The sequence below is a fragment of the Bombina bombina genome, chromosome 6 (genome assembly GCF_027579735.1).
Source record: "Bombina bombina isolate aBomBom1 chromosome 6, aBomBom1.pri, whole genome shotgun sequence".
Taxonomy (NCBI): Eukaryota; Metazoa; Chordata; class Amphibia; order Anura; family Bombinatoridae; genus Bombina; species Bombina bombina.
Window position 1 is genome coordinate 143655064 of NC_069504.1, and position 21638 is coordinate 143676701.

The 21638-nt window shown below is 40.6% G+C and overlaps 1 protein-coding gene across 1 annotated transcript in view; it reads right to left on the reverse strand.

Annotated features, from left to right (window-relative positions):
* Window positions 1-10548: 10548 nt before the first annotated feature.
* ALG12 (ALG12 alpha-1,6-mannosyltransferase) overlaps window positions 10549-21638 on the reverse strand; it is a 115933-nt gene continuing 104843 nt past the window's right edge. The window contains exon 9 of the mRNA XM_053716627.1: window positions 10549-11061. Coding sequence (XP_053572602.1) covers window positions 10824-11061 — 238 coding nt within the window. The 3' untranslated portion in view covers window positions 10549-10823. The remainder of the gene's footprint in view (window positions 11062-21638) is intronic.

A 21638-nucleotide genomic window follows, 5' to 3' on the forward strand; every position in this document is an offset into this window, starting at 1 on the left:
GACACATTTTAAGAGGGGGTTCCACAATGGCTTCTAAACAAATTGAGCAATGAGTTTCCTCAATGTCAGACATGTTGAACAGGCTAGTAATGAGACAAGCAAGCTTGGAAAACACTTTATTTAATGAAAAAAACACAATTTTCAAAAAACGGTACTGTGCCTTTAAGAGAAAAAAAAGGCATACACAAACTGCAAAAACAGGTTAAAATAGCTTCAATTTTTCTGAAATTTTAACAGTGTACCTATTAAGCTTTAGGAGGATTGCATCCCAAGTAAATAAGCAATGCACCCCCAATTAACAAAACCGGATCACAAAATGTCTAAAACCGGTTTAAACCCCTATTAGCACCTTGCCACAGCTCTGCTGTGGCCCTACCTGCCCTTAGGGAACGATTAAAAGATGTTAAAGCTTCGATTAGGCCATCAGGATGAATATCAGGACCTCAGGAGAAGATGCTTGCTCCTTGCCAGTACAACTAAATGCACAACAGAGGCGCAAAAATTGGCCCCGCCCACCACACTCTATGTGGCTGGGGCCTACCCAAATCCAAAAAAACCTTGCCTGAAGAGATGTGGATTATAATAACCCCAATATAAGCCAAATGAACCCTCATGCAAAAGTCCCAATAAAGAATGTTACTCCCAGAACACCCAAACTTTGTCCTCCAATCTCTCATACAAACTGAGTGCCCAAAATAAACAAAATAAGCCCTTTATGCAAGCTAGTAAAACCTCTTAACCCTAGGATTACTGCTTACCCTTCCAATAAAGGGGATACTGTCAGCCTGAGTTAACACAGTCTCTGCAGAAAAATGACTGAACATACCTCATTGCTGTATAGCAAGAACCGTTCCTCACACTGAAGTTTTCCTGTACTCCTCAGCTTCTGTGGGAACAGCAGTGGACCTCAGTTACAAATGCTAAGATCATCATCCTCCAGGCAGAAATCTTCATCTATGTCCTGCCTGAGAGCAAATACTAGAACACCGGTACCATTTAAAATAAACTCTTGATTGAAGATAAAATAAAAACAGTTTAACACCTCTTCTCTTTACCCTTCCTGCTTAGAGCCAGCACAGAGAATGACTGGGGGATGGAGTTAAGGGGGGAGCTATATGGACAGCTCTGCTGTCGTGCTCTCTTTGCTACTTCCTGTCAGGAAGGACTCGTGAATCCGTGGACTCGGTACATCTTGCAAAAGAAAAGATATTTAATGCCTTTATTACCCACTCCCCAGTTTTGCATAACCAACACGGTTATATTAATATACTTTTTACCACTGTGATTACCCTGTATCTAATCCTCTACAGACTGCCCACTTATTTCAGTTCTTTTGACAGACTTGCATTTTAGCCAATCAGTGTCCTCCCATAAGTAACTCCACGGACATGAGCACAATGTTATCTATATGGCACACATGAAATAACGCCACCTAGCTGTGAAAAACTGTCAAATGCACTCAGATAAGAGACAGACTTCAAAGGCTTAGCAATCATATGATTTGGAAAAGATAAGACTCGTGAGAGCTATCAGCTGAATTACCCAAGAAGGAAAGATTTAAAATGACACAATTGGACAAAATGTGATTTATAGATATTCAAAAATGATTTATTTGGTTAAAAATATGTTAAATATAAAGATGCTATTAACAATGTCTTAAAATATAAAGATATTCAGATTGAGTGGTTGGCCAACCTTCTAAAAATGTGTTTATATTAGTATTATTTGTTCCATAAAAATGATATAAACGATATAAAAATGTAGTCAAATAGTAAACAATTTTTTGGATACAACTTTCTAATCCTGGATTATTTTACTTTTTCTTGGGTAATTTATGTGATAATAGGGAGTATATATAGATAATAGGGGACAGTAGTATCAAAAAAGGTTGTATGCGACAAGGTGGTAGCACAAATTAGCTTATATGATTAACAGAGTGTAATTAATGCAACAGTAATTGTAACGTTTTGGAAATACAGTATAGTATCCGTTTCACAAGATATGCTTGATAAAGGCTGAAGCACTCAGCCAAAACGAGTTGCTTATCCATATTTGTATACTCAGTATACCCCACATCACAAGTCCACAGGAGAGTGGACCGCCAGAAGACCTCACCGCAACCCCCCGAAACTCGATTTCAGGAGTACGGAATAAAATTGACATCAAATAACTATTATTGGATTACCGAAAAATCTCTCCCTGGAGAACCCGCAAACATCAGGAGCGGAAACCTAAAAGAAAGAATTTACCTACTAAAGACCCTTCACGGACAGCCTGACAAAAAAGGCGCGTGATTCAAATCTAACCACTGAAGCAGCAGCTCAGGTAAACACCTTGCAAAGTTGCAGCATTGGGGAATCACCTAAGAGAGGCCGGACAGTTAAAGCCTTTGGAAGGATTGAATTACTAAGATCAGTAGCCGGATCAGCAGTTTGGGCGGAACACCCTGCAAAGAAAAATAAAGGGTTTGTTTCTTTTTGACACCAAGATCATAGCTGAGGAGGACGGACTGGCTAAAACTATTTGAGGAAACTAAAGTAATAAGGTCAGACTAAGAACCCTATGAACAAACACACTTTGTGAGATATAGACTGCTTGCATAAAAACTATGAGAGCTTAAAAACTTTGAGAACAAACAACCGTTCTGTGGTACCACATATTAAGACTTTTTTTATATGTAACTACTAACATTTGTTTCACTTGTGAAACCGATACTATACTGTATTTCCAAAACGTTACAAATACTGTTGCATTAATTACACTCTGTTAAGCATACAAGCTAATTTGTGCTACCACCTTGTCGCATACAACCTTTTTTTGATACTACTGTCTACTCCCTATTATCACATACATTACCCAAGAAAAAGTAAAATAATCCAGGATTAGAAAGTTGTATCCAAAATTTTTTTACTATTTGACTACATTTAAAAAAATAATACTAATATAAACACATTTTTAGAAGGTTGGCCAACCACTCAATCTGAATATCTTTATATTTTAAGACATTGTTAATAGCATCGTTATATTTAACATATTTTTAACCAATTAAATCATTTTTGAATATCTATAAATCACATTTTGTCCAATTGTGTCATTTTAAATCTTTCCTTATTGGGTAATTCAGCTGATAGCGCTCACGAGTTATCTTTTCCAAAACACTGCCACTTTTTGAAGTTTAGAGGTTACTTCATCAGACTTAGTAGCATTTACCCACACAGCGCAAAGTTTATATACCTACCACAAAATTAGAAATCATATGAGCCTACCTAGGTTTAGCTTTCAACTAAGAATACCAAGGGAACAAAGTAAATTTGATGATAACGGTAAATTAGAAAGTTGTTTAAAATTACACGCCCTATCTGAATCATAAAAGTATAATTTTGACTACACTGGTCCTTTAAATAATAATCCCTGAAGCTGTCAGAGGTTAAAAAATGGTCTGAGGCTTTTATAATAATGTTCCCAATGCTAGCACTGTTAGGAACATGATATGGTGAGAAAAAATTGTGTCATGAGGGGAGCAGGTTAAGTCCCCTGGCTATGCTGTACCTGTGTCAGAGTACCTACAAATAGCATTTTTGGATTGTGTAAAGGCACTTACCTTACGCAGCACCTATCCACTGGTTTCCCAGGCATGTCAATGCAGCTGCAACAGTATCCAGTAGAGAGCCCATCCAGTGCAGGTATCGAGTACCACAGAGGATTGCAGTAGTAAATACTGGAGTTCCTCAGGGGAGGCTAAAGATGAGTCCCTGTCATGCCTGAGGGTAGTAATGGCTGAAGTCCTGTTAGGGAAATGCTGTGCACATAACAGGGTAATCATGTGACCCTGTATCATTCAGCTACTGTGAAAAACATAATTTATGTAAGAACTTACCTGATAAATTCATTTCTTTCATATTAACAAGAGTCCATGAGCTAGTGACGTATGGGATATACATTCCTACCAGGAGGGGCAAAGTTTCCCAAACCTTAAAATGCCTATAAATACACCCCTCACCACACCCACAAATCAGTTTAACGAATAGCCAAGAAGTGGGGTGATAAGAAAAAAAGTGCGAAGCATATAAAATAAGGAATTGGAATAATTGTGCTTTATACAAAAAAATCATAACCACCACAAAAAAGGGTGGGCCTCATGGACTCTTGTTAATATGAAAGAAATGAATTTATCAGGTAAGTTCTTACATAAATTATGTTTTCTTTCATGTAATTAACAAGAGTCCATGAGCTAGTGACGTATGGGATAATGACTACCCAAGATGTGGATCTTTCCACACAAGAGTCACTAGAGAGGGAGGGATAAAATAAAGACAGCCAATTCCTGCTGAAAATAATCCACACCCAAAATAAAGTTTAACAAAAAACATAAGCAGAAGATTCAAACTGAAACCGCTGCCTGAAGAACTTTTCTACCAAAAACTGCTTCAGAAGAAGAAAATACATCAAAATGGTAGAATTTAGTAAAAGTATGCAAAGAGGACCAAGTTGCTGCTTTGCAGATCTGGTCAACCGAAGCTTCATTCCTAAACGCCCAGGAAGTAGAAACTGACCTAGTAGAATGAGCTGTAATTCTTTGAGGCGGAATTTTACCCGACTCAACATAGGCAAGATGAATTAAAGATTTCAACCAAGATGCCAAAGAAATGGCAGAAGCTTTCTGGCCTTTCCTAGAACCGGAAAAGATAACAAATAGACTAGAAGTCTTACGGAAAGATTTCGTAGCTTCAACATAATATTTCAAAGCTCTAACAACATCCAAAGAATGCAATGATTTCTCCTTAGAATTCTTAGGATTAGGACATAATGAAGGAACCACAATTTCTCTACTAATGTTGTTGGAATTCACAACTTTAGGTAAAAATTCAAAAGAAGTTCGCAACACCGCCTTATCCTGATGAAAAATCAGAAAAGGAGACTCACACGAAAGAGCAGATAATTCAGAAACTCTTCTAGCAGAAGAGATGGCCAAAAGGAACAAAACTTTCCAAGAAAGTAATTTAATGTCCAATGAATGCATAGGTTCAAACGGAGGAGCTTGAAGAGCTCCCAAAACCAAATTCAAACTCCATGGAGGAGAAATTGACTTAATGACAGGTTTTATACGAACCAAAGCTTGTACAAAACAATGAATATCAGGAAGAATAGCAATCTTTCTGTGAAAAAGAACAGAAAGAGCGGAGATTTGTCCTTTCAAAGAACTCGCGGACAAACCCTTATCTAAACCATCCTGAAGAAACTGTAAAATTCTCGGTATTCTAAAAGAATGCCAAGAAAAATGATGAGAAAGACACCAAGAAATATAAGTCTTCCAGACTCTATAATATATCTCTCGAGATACAGATTTACGAGCCTGTAACATAGTATTAATCACGGAGTCAGAGAAACCTCTATGACCAAGAATCAAGCGTTCAATCTCCATACCTTTAAATTTAAGGATTTCAGATCCGGATGGAAAAAAGGACCTTGAGACAGAAGGTCTGGTCTTAACGGAAGAGTCCATGGTTGGCAAGATGCCATCCGGACAAGATCCGCATACCAAAACCTGTGAGGCCATGCCGGAGCTATTAGCAGAACAAACGAGCATTCCCTCAGAATCTTGGAGATTACTCTTGGAAGAAGAACTAGAGGCGGAAAGATATAGGCAGGATGATACTTCCAAGGAAGTGATAATGCATCCACTGCCTCCGCCTGAGGATCCCGGGATCTGGACAGATACCTGGGAAGTTTCTTGTTTAGATGAGAGGCCATCAGATCTATCTCTGGGAGCCCCCACATTTGAACAATCTGAAGAAATACCTCTGGGTGAAGAGACCATTCGCCCGGATGCAACGTTTGGCGACTGAGATAATCCGCTTCCCAATTGTCTACACCTGGGATATGAACCGCAGAGATTAGACAGGAGCTGGATTCCGCCCAAACCAAAATTCGAGATACTTCTTTCATAGCCAGAGGACTGTGAGTCCCTCCTTGATGATTGATGTATGCCACAGTTGTGACATTGTCTGTCTGAAAACAAATGAACGATTCTCTCTTCAGAAGAGGCCAAAACTGAAGAGCTCTGAAAACTGCACGGAGTTCCAAGATATTGATCGGTAATCTCACCTCCTGAGATTCCCAAACTCCTTGTGCCGTCAGAGATCCCCACACAGCTCCCCAACCTGTGAGACTTGCATCTGTTGAAATTACAGTCCAGGTCGGAAGAAAAAAAGAAGCCCCCTGAATTAAACGATGGTGATCTGTCCACCACGTTAGAGAGTGCCGAACAATCGGTTTTAAAGATATTAATTGATATATCTTCGTGTAATCCCTGCACCATTGGTTCAGCATACAGAGCTGAAGAGGTCGCATGTGAAAACGAGCAAAGGGAATCGCGTCCGATGCAGCAGTCATAAGACCTAGAATTTCCATGCATAAGGCTACCGAAGGGAATGATTGAGACTGAAGGTTTCGACAGGCTGTAATCAATTTTAGACGTCTCTTGTCTGTTAACGACAAAGTCATGGACACTGAATCTATCTGGAAACCCAGAAAGGTTACCCTTGTTTGAGGAATCAAAGAACTTTTTGGTAAATTGATCCTCCAACCATGATCTTGAAGAAACAACACAGGTCGATTCGTATGAGACTCTGCTAAATGTAAAGACGGAGCAAGTACCAAGATATCGTCCAAATAAGGAAATACCACAATACCCTGTTCTCTGATTACAGACAGAAGGGCACCGAGAATCTTTGTGAAAATTCTTGGAGCTGTAGCAAGGCCAAACGGTAGAGCCACAAATTGGTAATGCTTGTCTAGAAAAGAGAATCTCAGGAACTGATAATGATCTGGATGAATCGGAATATGCAGATATGCATCCTGTAAATCTATTGTGGACATATAATTCCCTTGCTGAACAAAAGGCAATATAGTCCTTACAGTTACCATCTTGAACGTTGGTATCCTTACATAACGATTCAATAATTTTAGATCCAGAACTGGTCTGAAGGAATTCTCCTTCTTTGGTACAATGAAGAGATTTGAATAAAACCCCATCCCCTGTTCCGGAACTGGAACTGGCATAATTACTCCAGCCAACTCTAGATCTGAAACACAATTCAGAAATGCTTGAGCTTTCACTGGATTTACTGGGACATGGGAAAGAAAAAATCTCTTTGCAGGAGGTCTCATCTTGAAACCAATTCTGTACCCTTCTGAAACAATGTTCTGAATCCAAAGATTGTGAACAGAATTGATCCAAATTTCTTTGAAAAAACGTAACCTGCCCCCTACCAGCTGAACTGGAATGAGGGCCGTACCTTCATGTGAACTTAGAAGCAGGCTTTGCCTTTCTAGCAGGCTTGGATTTATTCCAGACTGGAGATGGTTTCCAAACTGAAACTGCTCCTGAGGACGAAGGATCAGGCTTTTGTTCTTTGTTGAAACGAAAGGAACGAAAACGATTGTTAGCCCTGTTTTTACCTTTAGACTTTTTATCCTGTGGTAAAAAAGTTCCTTTCCCACCAGTAACAGTTGAAATAATAGAATCCAACTGAGAACCAAATAATTTGTTTCCCTGGAAAGAAATGGAAAGTAGAGTTGATTTAGAAGCCATATCAGCATTCCAAGTCTTAAGCCATAAAGCTCTTCTGGCTAAGATAGCCAGAGACATAAATCTAACATCAACTCTAATAATATCAAAAATGGCATCACAGATGAAATTATTAGCATGCTGGAGAAGAATAATAATATCATGAGAATCACGATTTGTTACTTGTTGCGCTAGAGTTTCCAACCAAAAAGTTGAAGCTGCAGCAACATCAGCCAATGATATAGCAGGTCTAAGAAGATTACCTGAACATAGATAAGCTTTTCTTAGAAAAGATTCAATTTTTCTATCTAAAGGATCCTTAAACGAGGTACCATCTGATGTAGGAATGGTAGTACGTTTAGCAAGGGTAGAAATAGCCCCATCAACTTTAGGGATTTTGTCCCAAAATTCTAATCTGTCAGGCGGAACAGGATATAATTGCTTAAAACGTTTAGAAGGAGTAAATGAATTACCCAATCTATCCCATTCCTTAGCAATTACTGCAGAAATAGCATTAGGAACAGGAAAGACTTCTGGAATAATCGCAGGAGCTTTAAAAACCTTATCCAAACGTATAGAATTAGTATCAAGAGGACTAGAATCCTCTATTTCTAAAGCAATTAGTACTTCTTTAAGTAAAGAGCGAATAAATTCCATCTTAAATAAATATGAAGATTTATCAGCATCAATCTCTGAGACAGAATCCTCTGAACCAGAAGAGTCCAAAGAATCAGAATGATGGTGTTCATTTAAAAATTCATCTGTAGAGAGAGAAGATTTAAAAGACTTTTTACGTTTACTAGAAGGAGAAATAACAGACAAAGCCTTCTTTATGGATTCAGAAACAAAATCTCTTATGTTATCAGGAACATTCTGCACCTTAGATGTTGAGGGAACTGCAACAGGCAATGGTACATCACTAAAGGAAATATTATCTGCATTAACAAGTTTGTCATGACATTTAATACAAACAACAGCTGGAGGAATAGCTACCAAAAGTTTACAGCAGATACACTTAGCTTTGGTAGATCCAGCAGGCAGAGGTTTTCCTGTAGTATCTTCTGGCTCAGATGCAACGTGAGACATCTTGCAATATGTAAGAGAAAAAACAACATATAAAGCAAAATAGATCAAATTCCTTATAAGACAGTTTCAGGAATGGGAAAAAAATGCCAAACATCAAGCTTCTAGCAACCAGAAGCAAATGAAAAATGAGACTGAAATAATGTGGAGACAAAAGCGACGCCCATATTTTTTGGCGCCAAATAAGACGCCCACATTATTTGGCGCCTAAATGCTTTTGGCGCCAAAAATGACGCCACATCCGGAACGCCGACATTTTTGGTGCAAAATAACGTCAAAAAATGACGCAACTTCCGGCGACACGTATGACGCCGGAAACGGAAATGAATTTTTGCGCCAAAAAAGTCCGCGCCAAGAATGACGCAATAAAATGAAGCATTTTCAGCCCCCGCGAGCCTAACAGCCCACAGGGAAAAAAGTCAAATTTTTGAGGTAAGAAAAATATGATAATTAAAGCATAATCCCAAATATGAAACTGACTGTCTGGAAATAAGGAAAGTTGAACATTCTGAGTCAAGGCAAATAAATGTTTGAATACATATATTTAGAACTTTATAAATAAAGTGCCCAACCATAGCTTAGAGTGTCACAGAAAATAAGACTTACTTACCCCAGGACACTCATCTACATGTTTGTAGAAAGCCAAACCAGTACTGAAACGAGAATCAGTAGAGGAAATGGTAAATATAAGAGTATATCGTCGATCTGAAAAAGGGAGGTAAGAGATGAATCTCTACGACCGATAACAGAGAACCTTATGAAATAGACCCCGTAGAAGGAGATCACTGCATTCAATAGGCAATACTCTCCTCACATCCCTCTGACATTCACTGCACGCTGAGAGGAAAACCGGGCTCCAACTTGCTGCGGAGCGCATATCAACGTAGAATCTAGCACAAACTTACTTCACCACCTCCCTTGGAGGCAAAGTTTGTAAAACTGATTTGTGGGTGTGGTGAGGGGTGTATTTATAGGCATTTTAAGGTTTGGGAAACTTTGCCCCTCCTGGTAGGAATGTATATCCCATACGTCACTAGCTCATGGACTCTTGTTAATTACATGAAAGAAAGTACTGTATTTTCTTTTTTCTTTGTAAGTGATACTCCTCAGGGACTCATATAGGTCTGAGCTCCCAATTTGTAATCCATAAGAAAGTAGCTGGAACAACCTCTATTCTCCTACGAGGCCAAGAACAAAACTAAGAAAGAGATGGGAGGGTTTTAAATGTCTTGTATGTGTTCTTGACCTCCTCCTAGTGGAATATATCCTATATGTTATGGAGGACTGTGGACTACCATTATTTTTCGAAAAGTTAGTTATTAAACTCTTAGACAAAGTTTGTTAAGAACTCTGCAACAAATAGAACCATTAGAAATCAGAATCACATTGTCTTTGCAAATATTAGTTGCGGTTTCTTAACTAAAATGGCTCAAATTTGAGAGACCCTCCTAGTGGGGTAAGAAAAACACTGCGTTAAAGGGCCATTATAGTAAAAAAAAAAAAAAAAAAAAAAAAAAAAAGACATTCTCTAATTTGTTAGAACAATTAGTTTTAAAGCTAGCAACCCTGAACATTTGTGTGTTTAACATGCCAATCAGCAACGCAAGTTGCACAGCTGGGTTAAACACATAGAGGTGCAGAGTATCTAGTCTATAAATTACTTGCGCAAATGAATTAGAGCATATAATTTTTTTGAGTATAAATGGCCCTTTCAGATTCCAGAATAATGTCTGTCTCAATGGTGAATAAGTATGAGCATCCAAAACCAAAGGAAGACCATCTGGAAGCATATAAGATTTAATTTTGGATTCAATATAGGAAATTGAATAACTATTGTCCTAGAGTATCTGCAGAAATCACAGCTGAAAAATTCAAGACCAAATTATACATAGCAATTTAGGAATTCCAAAATTAGATTTTTTTTATTTCAGAATTTTTTTGTGATTTACCTATATCAATATGCTTTCCTCCGCAATCTCCTATTACATATTCTACACCAACAATATCAAACAGTGTCTAATTACCATAACATCAAAAAGTTTTTTTAAATGTATTTATATGTTGTATGTAGTAAACATTTGTTGAGAAACATTCATAACAAAAATAAAGTAAATTATAAGTCCATACAAAGTGCCCCCCCCCCCCCCAATAAAAAAACAAACAAAATAAACTACGTATATGAAGATTGAGAAAACTTCTCTAAGACTACTAATCTTGGTGACAACTTAATGTGTACAGGGGGAAAAGATGTCAAATTAAATCCAATTCCATTTACAGCAGCTATGTTTGCTAAAACTCTATATGTATTTTTGTAGTGCAATACATTAGAAGGATCATATTCCATTATAATGTGAGTATAGGAAAGCATTGCTTCATCTTCTGGTTTAAGATCCTCTCTTTTGTCGTACCTACAAAAAGGGAAACAAATTACTTTCTCACACTATTGATATGTATAATATAGATAATAATTCGCAAGAAAGAAGGCGCACCAATGGCACAATAACAGCTGATGTATCGTCCACAACCACCAGAGTAAACGGACTAATACAAATGTAGCCCACTCATCTAGTGCAAGTCAAGCAGTCTGGGTTTATTCTGAGCTCCCCAGCTAGCTCACCTTCGGTAATCTGTTGTTAGAACCACTTTGATTCATTCCACAGTTTATGAGATCCCCTTTCCAATGTTTGGCACAAAAAAGTAAAAAACGACCTTGGATAGATTAAAGAAAAACCTTGCTTTAGGAGTAATTTATTAAAACAGTAAAAACACCACAACGTGTTTCCCAGTACTAATGGTACTGCTTCCTCAGGCAGAATAACATATACATCTCATCTGCTGTATAAAAACCTATACCAATTTGCTGGGAAACAGAACAAAGAAGGCAATTTGAGAACAGTTTTAACAGGCAGCTATTGAAAACATAATTGTGTATGAACCTGATGATTTGATGGATCATATAATGAATGGAGTTATACACACACACATTCAACCAATCTCTACATTTTGTCCATATGTTGATATGAACTCTTACCTTGATGTTTTTAGAAAACTAATTCTAACTGTATTTGAATCTTCAAAAAATTATAAAATTATGCTTACCTGATAATTTCATTTCCATCGTGATGAGGAGAGTCCACGGCTTCATTCATTACTTGTGGGAAATAAGAACCTGGCCACCAGGAGGAAGCAAAGACACCACAGCCAAAGGCTTAAATACCTCCCCCACTTCCCTCATCCCCCAGTCATTCTGCCGAGGGAACAAGGAACAGTAGGAGAAATATCAGGGTATAAATAATTCCAGAAGAACAACCTAAATTTAGGTCCGCCTACCGGAGCAACGGGCGGGAGCCGTGGATTCTCCTCCCCACGATGGAAATGAAATTATCAGGTAAGAATAATTTATATTTTCCATCTTAAGGGGAGGAGAGTCCATGGATTCATTCATTACTTGTGGGAACAAATACCCAAGCTCTAGAGGACACTGAATGAAAACGGGAGGGCAAAAGGCAGACCCTAATCTGAGGGCACCACAGCCTGTAAAACCTTTCTACCAAAAACTGCTTCCGCCAAAGCAAAAACGTCAAATTTTTAAAATTTTGTAAAGGTATATAAGGAGGACCAGGTAGCCGCCTTACAAATCTGCTCCATAGAAGCCTCATTCTTGAAGGCCCACAAAGAAGCCACAGCTTTGCCAAATGAATCATGCTCCTCAACCAAAAGGACAAACAAGTTGCAGAGGCTTTCTGCCCCTTGCGCTTCCCTGAATACACCACAAAAAGAGATGTAGTCTGTGTGAAATCCTTCATAGCCTGAAGATAGAACTTCAAAGCTCGAACCACATCCAAATTATGAAGTAATCTCCCTTTGGAGAAGAGGGGTTAGGAAACAAGGAAGGAACAACGATTTCCTGATTGATGTTACGGTTAGACACAACCTTGGGAAGAAATCCCAAACCAGTGCGAAGAACAGCCTTATCAGCATGAAAAAACAGATAAGGAGGCTTAAATTGCAGGGCCGCCAACTCAGATACTCTGCGTGCGGATGCAATAGCCAACAGGAAAAGAACCTTCCAAGAAAGAATTTTAATGTCAACAGAATGCATAGGTTCAAACGGAACTCCCTGCAACATCTTCAGAACCAAGTTCAAGCTCCAAGGAGGAGTGGACTGTCTAAAAACAGGCCTGATTCTAGACAAAGCCTGGACAAAAGACTGAATATCAGGAAGCTCAGCGGGCCTCTTGTGCCAAAGGATATCCATGCTTCTCACATCAGGAAAAGTAAGTCCTCCACACCTTATGATAGATGCTACAAGTGACTGGCTTCCTGGCCTGAACGAGAGTATCAATCACTCTCTTATAAAACCCTCTCTTTACCAAGACTAAGCATTCAATCTCCATGCAGTCAGCCTCAGAAAATCTATATTTTGATGTTGAAAAGGACCCTGTACCAACAGATCCCTGCGACAGGGTAACCTCCATGGAGGAGACGACATCCCCACCCCCACCAGATCCCCAAACCACGTCCTCCGCGGCCACAACGGAAAAATCAGAATAGCCAAAGTTTGCTCCTGCTTGATGCGGGCCACTACACGGGGTAGAAGTGGCAACGGTTGAAAAATGTAAACTAGGTTGAACTCCCAAGGTACCGCCAAGGCATATATCAGCTCTGCCTGGGGATCCCTGGACCGCAACCCATATCTGGGTAGCTTGCAATTGAGTCCCCCATTCGTGACAAATCTCCGCAAACACCTCAGGGTCGAGAGACCATTCCCCCGGATGGAAGGATTGCCTGCTGAGAAAATCCGCTTCCCAGTTGTCCACACCTGGAATGTGGATTGCTGAGAGCGAGCAGCCATGGGACTCTGCCCATTCCAATATCCGAGAAACCTCCCTCATCGCTAGGGAGGTTCTCGTCCCCCCCTGATGGTTGATGTAAGCCGCCGAGGTAATGTCTGTCTGGAATCTGATGAAGCTGAACGACCCCAGAAGAGGCCATGCCTTCAGAGCATTGTAGATCGCTCGAAGTTCCAGAATATTGATCGGGAGGAGAGACTCCTCTTGAGACCATTTTCCCTGTGCCATCCTGGCCCCCCAAACAGCTCCCCATCCTGCCAGACTTGTGTCCGTGGTCACAATCTCCCAGGACGGTCTCAGGAAGGATATCCCTTGGAACGGTTGTTCCGGATGGATCCACCAAGAGAGGGAGTCCCTCGTCCGATCGTCAAGAGAAATTAGTTGGGATAGGTCTGTATGATCGCCATTCCACTGTGTCAACATGCACAACTGAAGAGGTCTGAGATGGAACCTGGTGAATGGAATGACATAGCAGCTGGACACCATGAGCCCGATCCCCTCCATACTCTGCGCCACAGAGGGACTGCAGTAGGACTGAAGGGCAAGACAGGCGGACATAATCTTCCTGCATCGCTGATTTGTGAGAAATATCCTCATGGATATAGAATCTATAATTGTTCCCAGGAACTCCACCCTGTTGCTTGGAATCAAGGAGCTCTTTCCTGAGTTTATCTTCCAACCATGAGATTGGAGCAAAAGAAGAAGGGCCCTCGAGTGATCTTCTGCAAGACTGGATGGCGGCGCCTGGACTACGATATCGTCCAGATAGGGTGCCACAGCAATGCCTCTGGATCTGGCTACTGCAAGCAGCGCCCCTAGAACCTTTGTGAAGACTCTCGGGGCCATCGCCAGACCAAAGAGAAGGGCCACAAACTGGAAATGTTGGTCCAGAAATGCAAATCTCAGGAACCTGAAGTGATCCCTGTGGATTGGCACATGAAGGTAGGCATCCTTCAAGTCTATTGTCGTCATGAACTGACCCTCTTGAACTAGGGGCAGAATAGATCTGATCGTTGCCATTTTGAACGATGGAACAGCCAGAAATTTATTTAAACATTTTAGATCTAGAATCAGGCGGAACGTGCCCTCTTTCTTTGAGACCACAAAAAGGTTTGACTAGTACCCTAGAACCCTTTCTGCTGGGCGTACTGGTACAATAACTCAGAGAAAAGAGAGATCCCTCACACAAAGAAAGGCTTCTCTCTTTTCTGGTCTGTAAGACAGATTTGACAGGAGGAATCTGCCCCTGGGCGGATGAGTTCTGAACCCTATCCAGTATCCTTGGTCGACAACCTCCAGAACCCAAAGATCCTGAACATCCTGCAACCATGCCTCTGAGAAGAGAGATAATATGCCCCCTACTTGGTCCAAAGGACCGGTCGGGGGCCGCTCCTTCATGCCGACTTTGTTTAGGTGGGCTTCTTGTTCTGCTTGGACTTGTTCCAAGACTGAGCTAGCTTTCAAGCACCCACCCTTGGAATGATCCGCTTTTGCGGCGGGCTTGTGGTGTTGGGCCTTGTCGGCACGAAAGGGACGAAAAGTAGATCCCTTAGTCTTAACCTTCTTATCCTGCAGTAGGAAAGCACCCTTGCCTCCCGTCACCGTGGATATGATCAAGTCCAATCCTTGACCGAACAGGATCCTTCCCTGAAAGGGAAGGGATTACAGTCTGGACTTAGAGGTGATGTCCGCAGACCATGACTTTAGCCACAGAGCCCTGCGGGCTAGTACAGGAAACCCTTAAACCTTAGCAGGCGAATAATTTGCATATTGGCATCACAAACAAAAGAATTAGCTACCCTCAAGGCCTTAATTCTCTTGTATTTCGTTGAGGGGAGTCTCCCTCTTGACCATATCAGACAGAGATTCACACCAATATGTCGCAGCTCCGGCAACTGCCGCTACCGCCTGAAAAACAAACCCGTGTGTTGGAACATTTTCCTTAACATGTTTTCTAACTTTTTATCCATGGGCTCTTTGAACAACGAAATATCCTCAAGAGGAATCGGCATCCACTTCGAAAGCGTAGAGATAGCACCATCCACCTTAGGGACGGTCCCCCATAGCTCGAGCTGAGAGTCCGGAACGGGGAACAGTTTATTAAAGGAAGAAGGGGAAAAAGAAGAGCCTAATCTCTCCCATTCATTCTTAATAATGTTAGACATTTTAACAGGAACCGGGAAGGTCTGAGGTACCACCCTGTCCTCATACACTTTATCAAGCTTAGGAATCGAGGGTTCCTCCGGTAGTTTCGGTTCCGGAACTTCGAGAGTAGCAAGCACCTGCCTCAGCAAAAACGCAAATTTTCCATCCTAAACCTAAAGTCAGGCTCCTCTGCAGACGGAGCTTTAGATGACATGGATTCCGACCCAAAAGGAACGTCCTCCGAAGAGTCAGAGTCGTCCTCGTCAGCAGATAACCTTTCTGAGATATCCATAGTAGTATGACTCTTGGGCCAGGTCGCCATATTTTACCCTTTGCTAGTGCTTAGCAGAACGTGGTAAGGCACTAATCACCTTAGAGACCGCCGTTTGCAGTTGATCCGCAAAGTCTGACGGCCAACGGATTTTCCCTGAAGGAGTAGACATGCCCTGGGGCGCTGCATGTGTCCTCTGAGATAAATGTAGGGGACGTACCTCACGGGACTGGAAGCCCTCAGAGGTGGATGGCTCAGTAGTACTAGATATTCTCTTCTTTTGAGACGTTATCAAGGCAAGGGGAACATAGTTGAGCAGGCAGATCGATCGGAACCTCCTCACAATAAACACAGGTACTAGACTTAGTTAAAGAGGGAGTACCCCCTAACGCGTCTGAGTCCTCCATAGCTTGCGGCTTTATTACAGACTAGTTAGAGACTAGTTACAGACAGTAAGGAATTAATTAAATTAGTAGATGAAGGTTATTTTCAAGGTATTCTAACTAAGAAAGAAAGGCTTCCGGAAAAACATAGTTTAGCCTATTATCACCTCCCAAAAATCCATAAGGATTCTATAAACCCACCTAGGAGGCCAATTATTTCCAGAATTGGGAGTCTTACTAGCAACCTTTCCCTCTATGTTGATCTATTTCTGAAAAAATATGTGTCAAATCTGGATACCTATATAACAGATACACTTATTTGTTATGTTGGTCATAGACGTATTTGGGCGAGTTGTCATGTATCAGCCCTATACTCAACTATTCAACATCATTTGGGTCTATTGGCTGTTAGATACTTTTTGACTTTAAATATCTATATGCCAACTAAACAAAAATAATTAATTTTGAAATCTAGCAAATTCATCTTAAATCATAATTATTTTATTTATTAGGACACCTATTTCTAACAAATTTGGGGAATGGCCATGAGAACTAGATTCGCTCCAAGTTTAGCTAATTTGTTTATGAGATTTTTTGAATCTTATCATTTATACCCATAAAACTTGTGAATGAATGTAGTCTTCTATTGCAGTTTCATAGATGACTTGTTATTTGTGTGGGGCGGTACTTGATGAAGCTGTTGAGTTTGTTAGAGATATGAATAATAATTAATTTGGGATATCCTTTTCACATTGTATAGAGTATGAAAAAATAATGACTTTTTGGATGTGGCTTGACAGTGGGATACATCTGGTTTGGTCTATTCTAAAACTTTTTTCTTTTTTTTTTAAAAAAGGGTGGACTGTAATAGTTACATTAATTGTAAATGTAACCATCATCTAAGATGGTTGGATAATATCCCTTTCAGTCAATTCTGCAGAATAAGACATATCTACTCTACAGAAGAGGATTTTCTGATTGTGGATCTCACAAGCTGTGGATTGAATCGAAGTGGTTCTAGCAACAGATTACTGGAGGTGAGCTAGCTGGGGAGCTCCGAATAAACCCATACTATTTGACTTGCACTAGATGAGTGCGCTACTTTTGTGAGCATTAGTCAGTTTACTCTGGTGTTTGGTGTCAATACATCAGCTGTTATCAAAAGTTATTGTGCAATTGGTGTACCTTCTTTCTATTTTTTACAGTGATCGAATCCTTTTTAATACAAGAGCAGCTGCCTTTGGTGTTTGATTTCAAGAATAATAAAAAAAGCCTATATTGGTGCCACATTTGTTGGGAGAAAAAAATCTTTATGTTCATGATATGTATCTAAGCTGCTAATAGGGAAATTATCTTACCCAGTATATTATGTTTTTATTTCCTAAGATATGGTGAGTCCACAACGTCATCAATTACTAGTGGGAATATCTCTCCTGTCCAGCAGTAGGCGGCAAAGAGCACCACAACAAAGCTGTTAAATTTCACTCCCCTTCCCATAATCCCCAGTTATTCTCTTTGCCTCTGTCAATGGAGGAGGTGAAGTTTGGTGTCTGAAGGAATAAAATCCTGTTATGGGATAGTTTTCACTGAAAACAAGGATTTGGGTATAGCTGTAGTCCACGTTAATAGTGAGTAGTGGTGGCTTTTAAGCAGTTAGGAAGTTGTAAGGCGGTGCTTACTTTGTTTCCTAACATATTGCTGCCCTAAGTATAGAAAGCCAGAGTTGGTTACTCTGTTCTTTCTTTTTTCCACAGGTCTCTGTTAGGAGTTTGTGTCCTTTCACGCTTTGTGAGCTGTCTTCCTGCCAGACAGCTAGACTGCAGGTAAGTGTTATTTTTTGTCTTCTAGAAGATTCATTATTTATTTTCTGCAGTTTCTTTATTTGATTTAGTAATCCTTTAAATCGGGCCAGGCACTAGGTTATTTGGGGATTGCACTGTGTTCTTTTTAGACCGGGTGCTGTTAGATCTTTATTGCAGCTAATGTTTGGTTTGGGGCTGTGGGCATTGTTTCTCAGGGTTACAAGATAGAATTCAATTTTCTCCCTTCCAGGGGCAGGTTTAAACTCTCAAGGTTGTCTGCAGATCAGGTAAAAAGATAAGTATTCTTGAACTGTGTTCAGGATTTTTTCTCTCTGGGAGTGATTGTTCCAGTTCCAGTAAAGGAACAGGGTCTAGGATGCTATTCAAATCTGTTTGTGGTTCCCAAGAAAGAAGGAACTTTTCGTCTCATTTTAGACCTAAAGTTTTTCAGGGTGCCGTCCTTCAAAATGGAGACCATTCGGTCCATTCTTTCTTTGGTCCAAGAAGGTCAGTTCATGACAAACATAGACCTGAAGGACACATCTTCATGTCCTTATTCACAGGGATCATCACAAATTTCTGAGATTCGCTTTTCTAGACAAACATTTTCAGTTTGTGGCTCTTCTGTCTGGCCTTGCTACAGCTCAAAGAATTATTTCAAAGATTCTGGGGGCTCTCTTGGCAGTGATCAGGACTCAGGGAATTGCAGTGGCGCCTTACTTAGACAACATTTTGGTTCAGGTGCCATCTTTTCAACAAGCAAGCTCCCATGCAGAGAGGGTGTTCTTAGGGACTATAATAGATTCCCTATCTATAAATATTTTTCTGACGAGGTCAGAAAATTCAATATTCTCTCTGTTTGCCTCATTGGTCAGATGGTTGCTTCCATGGACATCATTCCTTTTGCTCGATTCCATTTGAGAGCTCTGCAGTTATGCATTCTCAGGCAATGGAACAGAAACCATTTGAATCTGTCTCAGAGGATAGATCTAGACGTGTCCACGAGACTCTTCTGTGGTGGTTTTCTCAGGATCATCTCAGGGCACATGCTTCCAGGGACCTTCTTCGGTGATCGTGACCACAGATGCCAGCCTGCTAGGCTGGGGAGCAGTCTGGGACTTGTTAAGGACGCAGGGATTATGGACTCGAGAGGAGTCTGCTCTCCCCATAAACACCTTGGAGTTAAGAGCGATTTACAATTCTCTGATAAATTAGCATAAAGCCAACTGATGCCAAGTTATCAGATTTCAGTCTGACAATATCACCTCAGTGGCTTACATCAACCACCATTCCAGGAGTGGACAATTGGGAAGCGGATTTTCTGAGCAGACAGACATTTCATCCCAGGGAGTGGGCTCTCCATTCTGAGGTGTTTTCTAGGTTAATCCTCAAATGGGGGGTGCCAGAGCTAGAGCTAGATTGCGTCTCGGCAGAATGTCAAGCTTCCAAGGTACGGTTCAAGGTTGAGAGATCCGCAGACAGCTCTGATAGATGCTCTGGTGGTGCTTTGGGGGTTTGGTCTAGTTTATCTGTTTCCTCTCCTTCCACGAGTCATTGCTCGTATCAAACAGGAGAGAGTGTCTGTAATTTTAATTGCTCCTGCATGGCCATGCAGGATCTGGTATGCAGACCTACTGAACATGTCTCTGTCTCCTTGGAGGCTGCCTCTGAGGAAGGATATTACAACTCAGGGTCCTTTCTACCATCCAAATCTCGTTTCTCTGAAACTAACTGCTTGGAGATTGAACGCTTAGTTTTGTCTAAGCGTGGTTTTTCTGAGTCGGTTATTGAGACCATGATCCAGGCTTGCAAGCCTGTTACTCGGAAGATTTACCATAAGGTATGGTGTAAATATCTTAATTGATGTGAATCTAAGGGCTACTCTTGGAGTAGGGTTAAGATTCTTAGAATTTTGTCTTTTCTCCAAGAAGGTCTGGAGAAGGGGTTGTCAGTCAGTACTCTAAAAAGGTCAGATTTCAGCTTTATCTATTCTGTTGCATAAGCGTTTGGCGGTTGTGCCAGATATTCAATCTTTTTGTCAGGCCTTGGTCAGAATCAGGCCTGTGTTTAAATCGGTTACTCCTCCTTGTAGTCTTAACCTTGTTCTTAAGGTTTTACAGCAGGCTCCGTTAAATTGTTATATTGGAAGGTTCTGTTTCTTGTTGCTATTTCTTCTTCGAGGAGACTTTCGGAACTCTCGGCCTTGCAGTACGATTCTCCTTACCTTATCCTTCATGCGGATAAGGTAGTCCTATGTACTAGGCTAGGTTTTCTTCCTAAATTGGTATCTGTTAAGAATATTTATCAGGAAATCGTTGTTCCTTCTCTCTGTCCTAATCCTTCTTCTCATAAGGAGCGTCTGTTGCACAACTTGGATGTAGTGTGTGCTTTAAAATTCGATTTACAGGCGACTAAGGATTTTCGCCAGTCTTCTGCCCTTTTTGTTTGTTTCTCGGAAAGCGTAAGGGTCAGAAGGTTACTGCTACTTCCCTTTCCTTTTGGTTGAGAAGTATGATTCGTTTTGCTTATGAGACTGCTGGACAGCAGCCTCCTGAGAGAGTTACAGCTCATTCCACTAGGGCTGTCTCGTCTTCTTGAGCTTTCAAAAATGAAGCTTCTGTGGAACAGATTTGCAAGGCTGCAACTTGGTCCTCTCTGCATACTTTTTCCAAATTTTATACTTTTGCTTCGGCTGAGGCTTCTTTTGGGAGAAAGGTTCTTCAAGCGGTGGTGCCTTCTGTTTAGGTCTGCCTGTCTTGTTCTCCCTCCCTAGTCATCTGTGTCCTCTAGCTTGGATATTGGTTCCCACTAGTAATTGATGACGTTGTGGACTCACTATATCTTAGGAAAGAAAACAAAAATGTATGCTTGTATGCTCTTTGCCGCCTCCTGCTGGACAGGAGAGATATTCCCACTAGTAATTGATGACGTCGTGGACTCACCATATCCGGAAAGGAAGAAATTTATCAGGTAAGCATAAATTATGTTTTTTTTTGTTGTTGTTTTTTTTCTTCAAACCCAAGACACATGGAGCAAAAGCTGCAAATTACTATATGGACTATTAAATATATTAAAGTGACACAAAAAAAATGTGTCTTATTCACGTCCCAGCACAGAAAAATGTAATTTCTAAATTCTTAAAGGGACATTCAACACTGCACACAACATTAATCTATGTTGAAAAACTATAAATAAAGATCAAGCTGCAACGTGCCCCCTTTCTCTTACTTCCTGCCTTCACTGTTGAATCGTCTACGATAACTTCAAAATTGGTGTCCTAATATGGCTGCTTAACTCCCCCCACCATGACGTATAGAGCTTCTTCTTCAAACTAGATGCCAGTGATATCCCATCTCTCCTACTTCAATGCAAAGCGCGTTCACGGCCGTTAGCGCATGCGCGATACACTAGGAACACTAAAAGCGGAACCATAATAAGCCAATTTGTTTCCGTTCCGCTTATATTACGCATAGTACTCTATTTCGTTCTATTAGGTAAAACCCGATCCGATATGCAGCGTCGCCCGCAAAT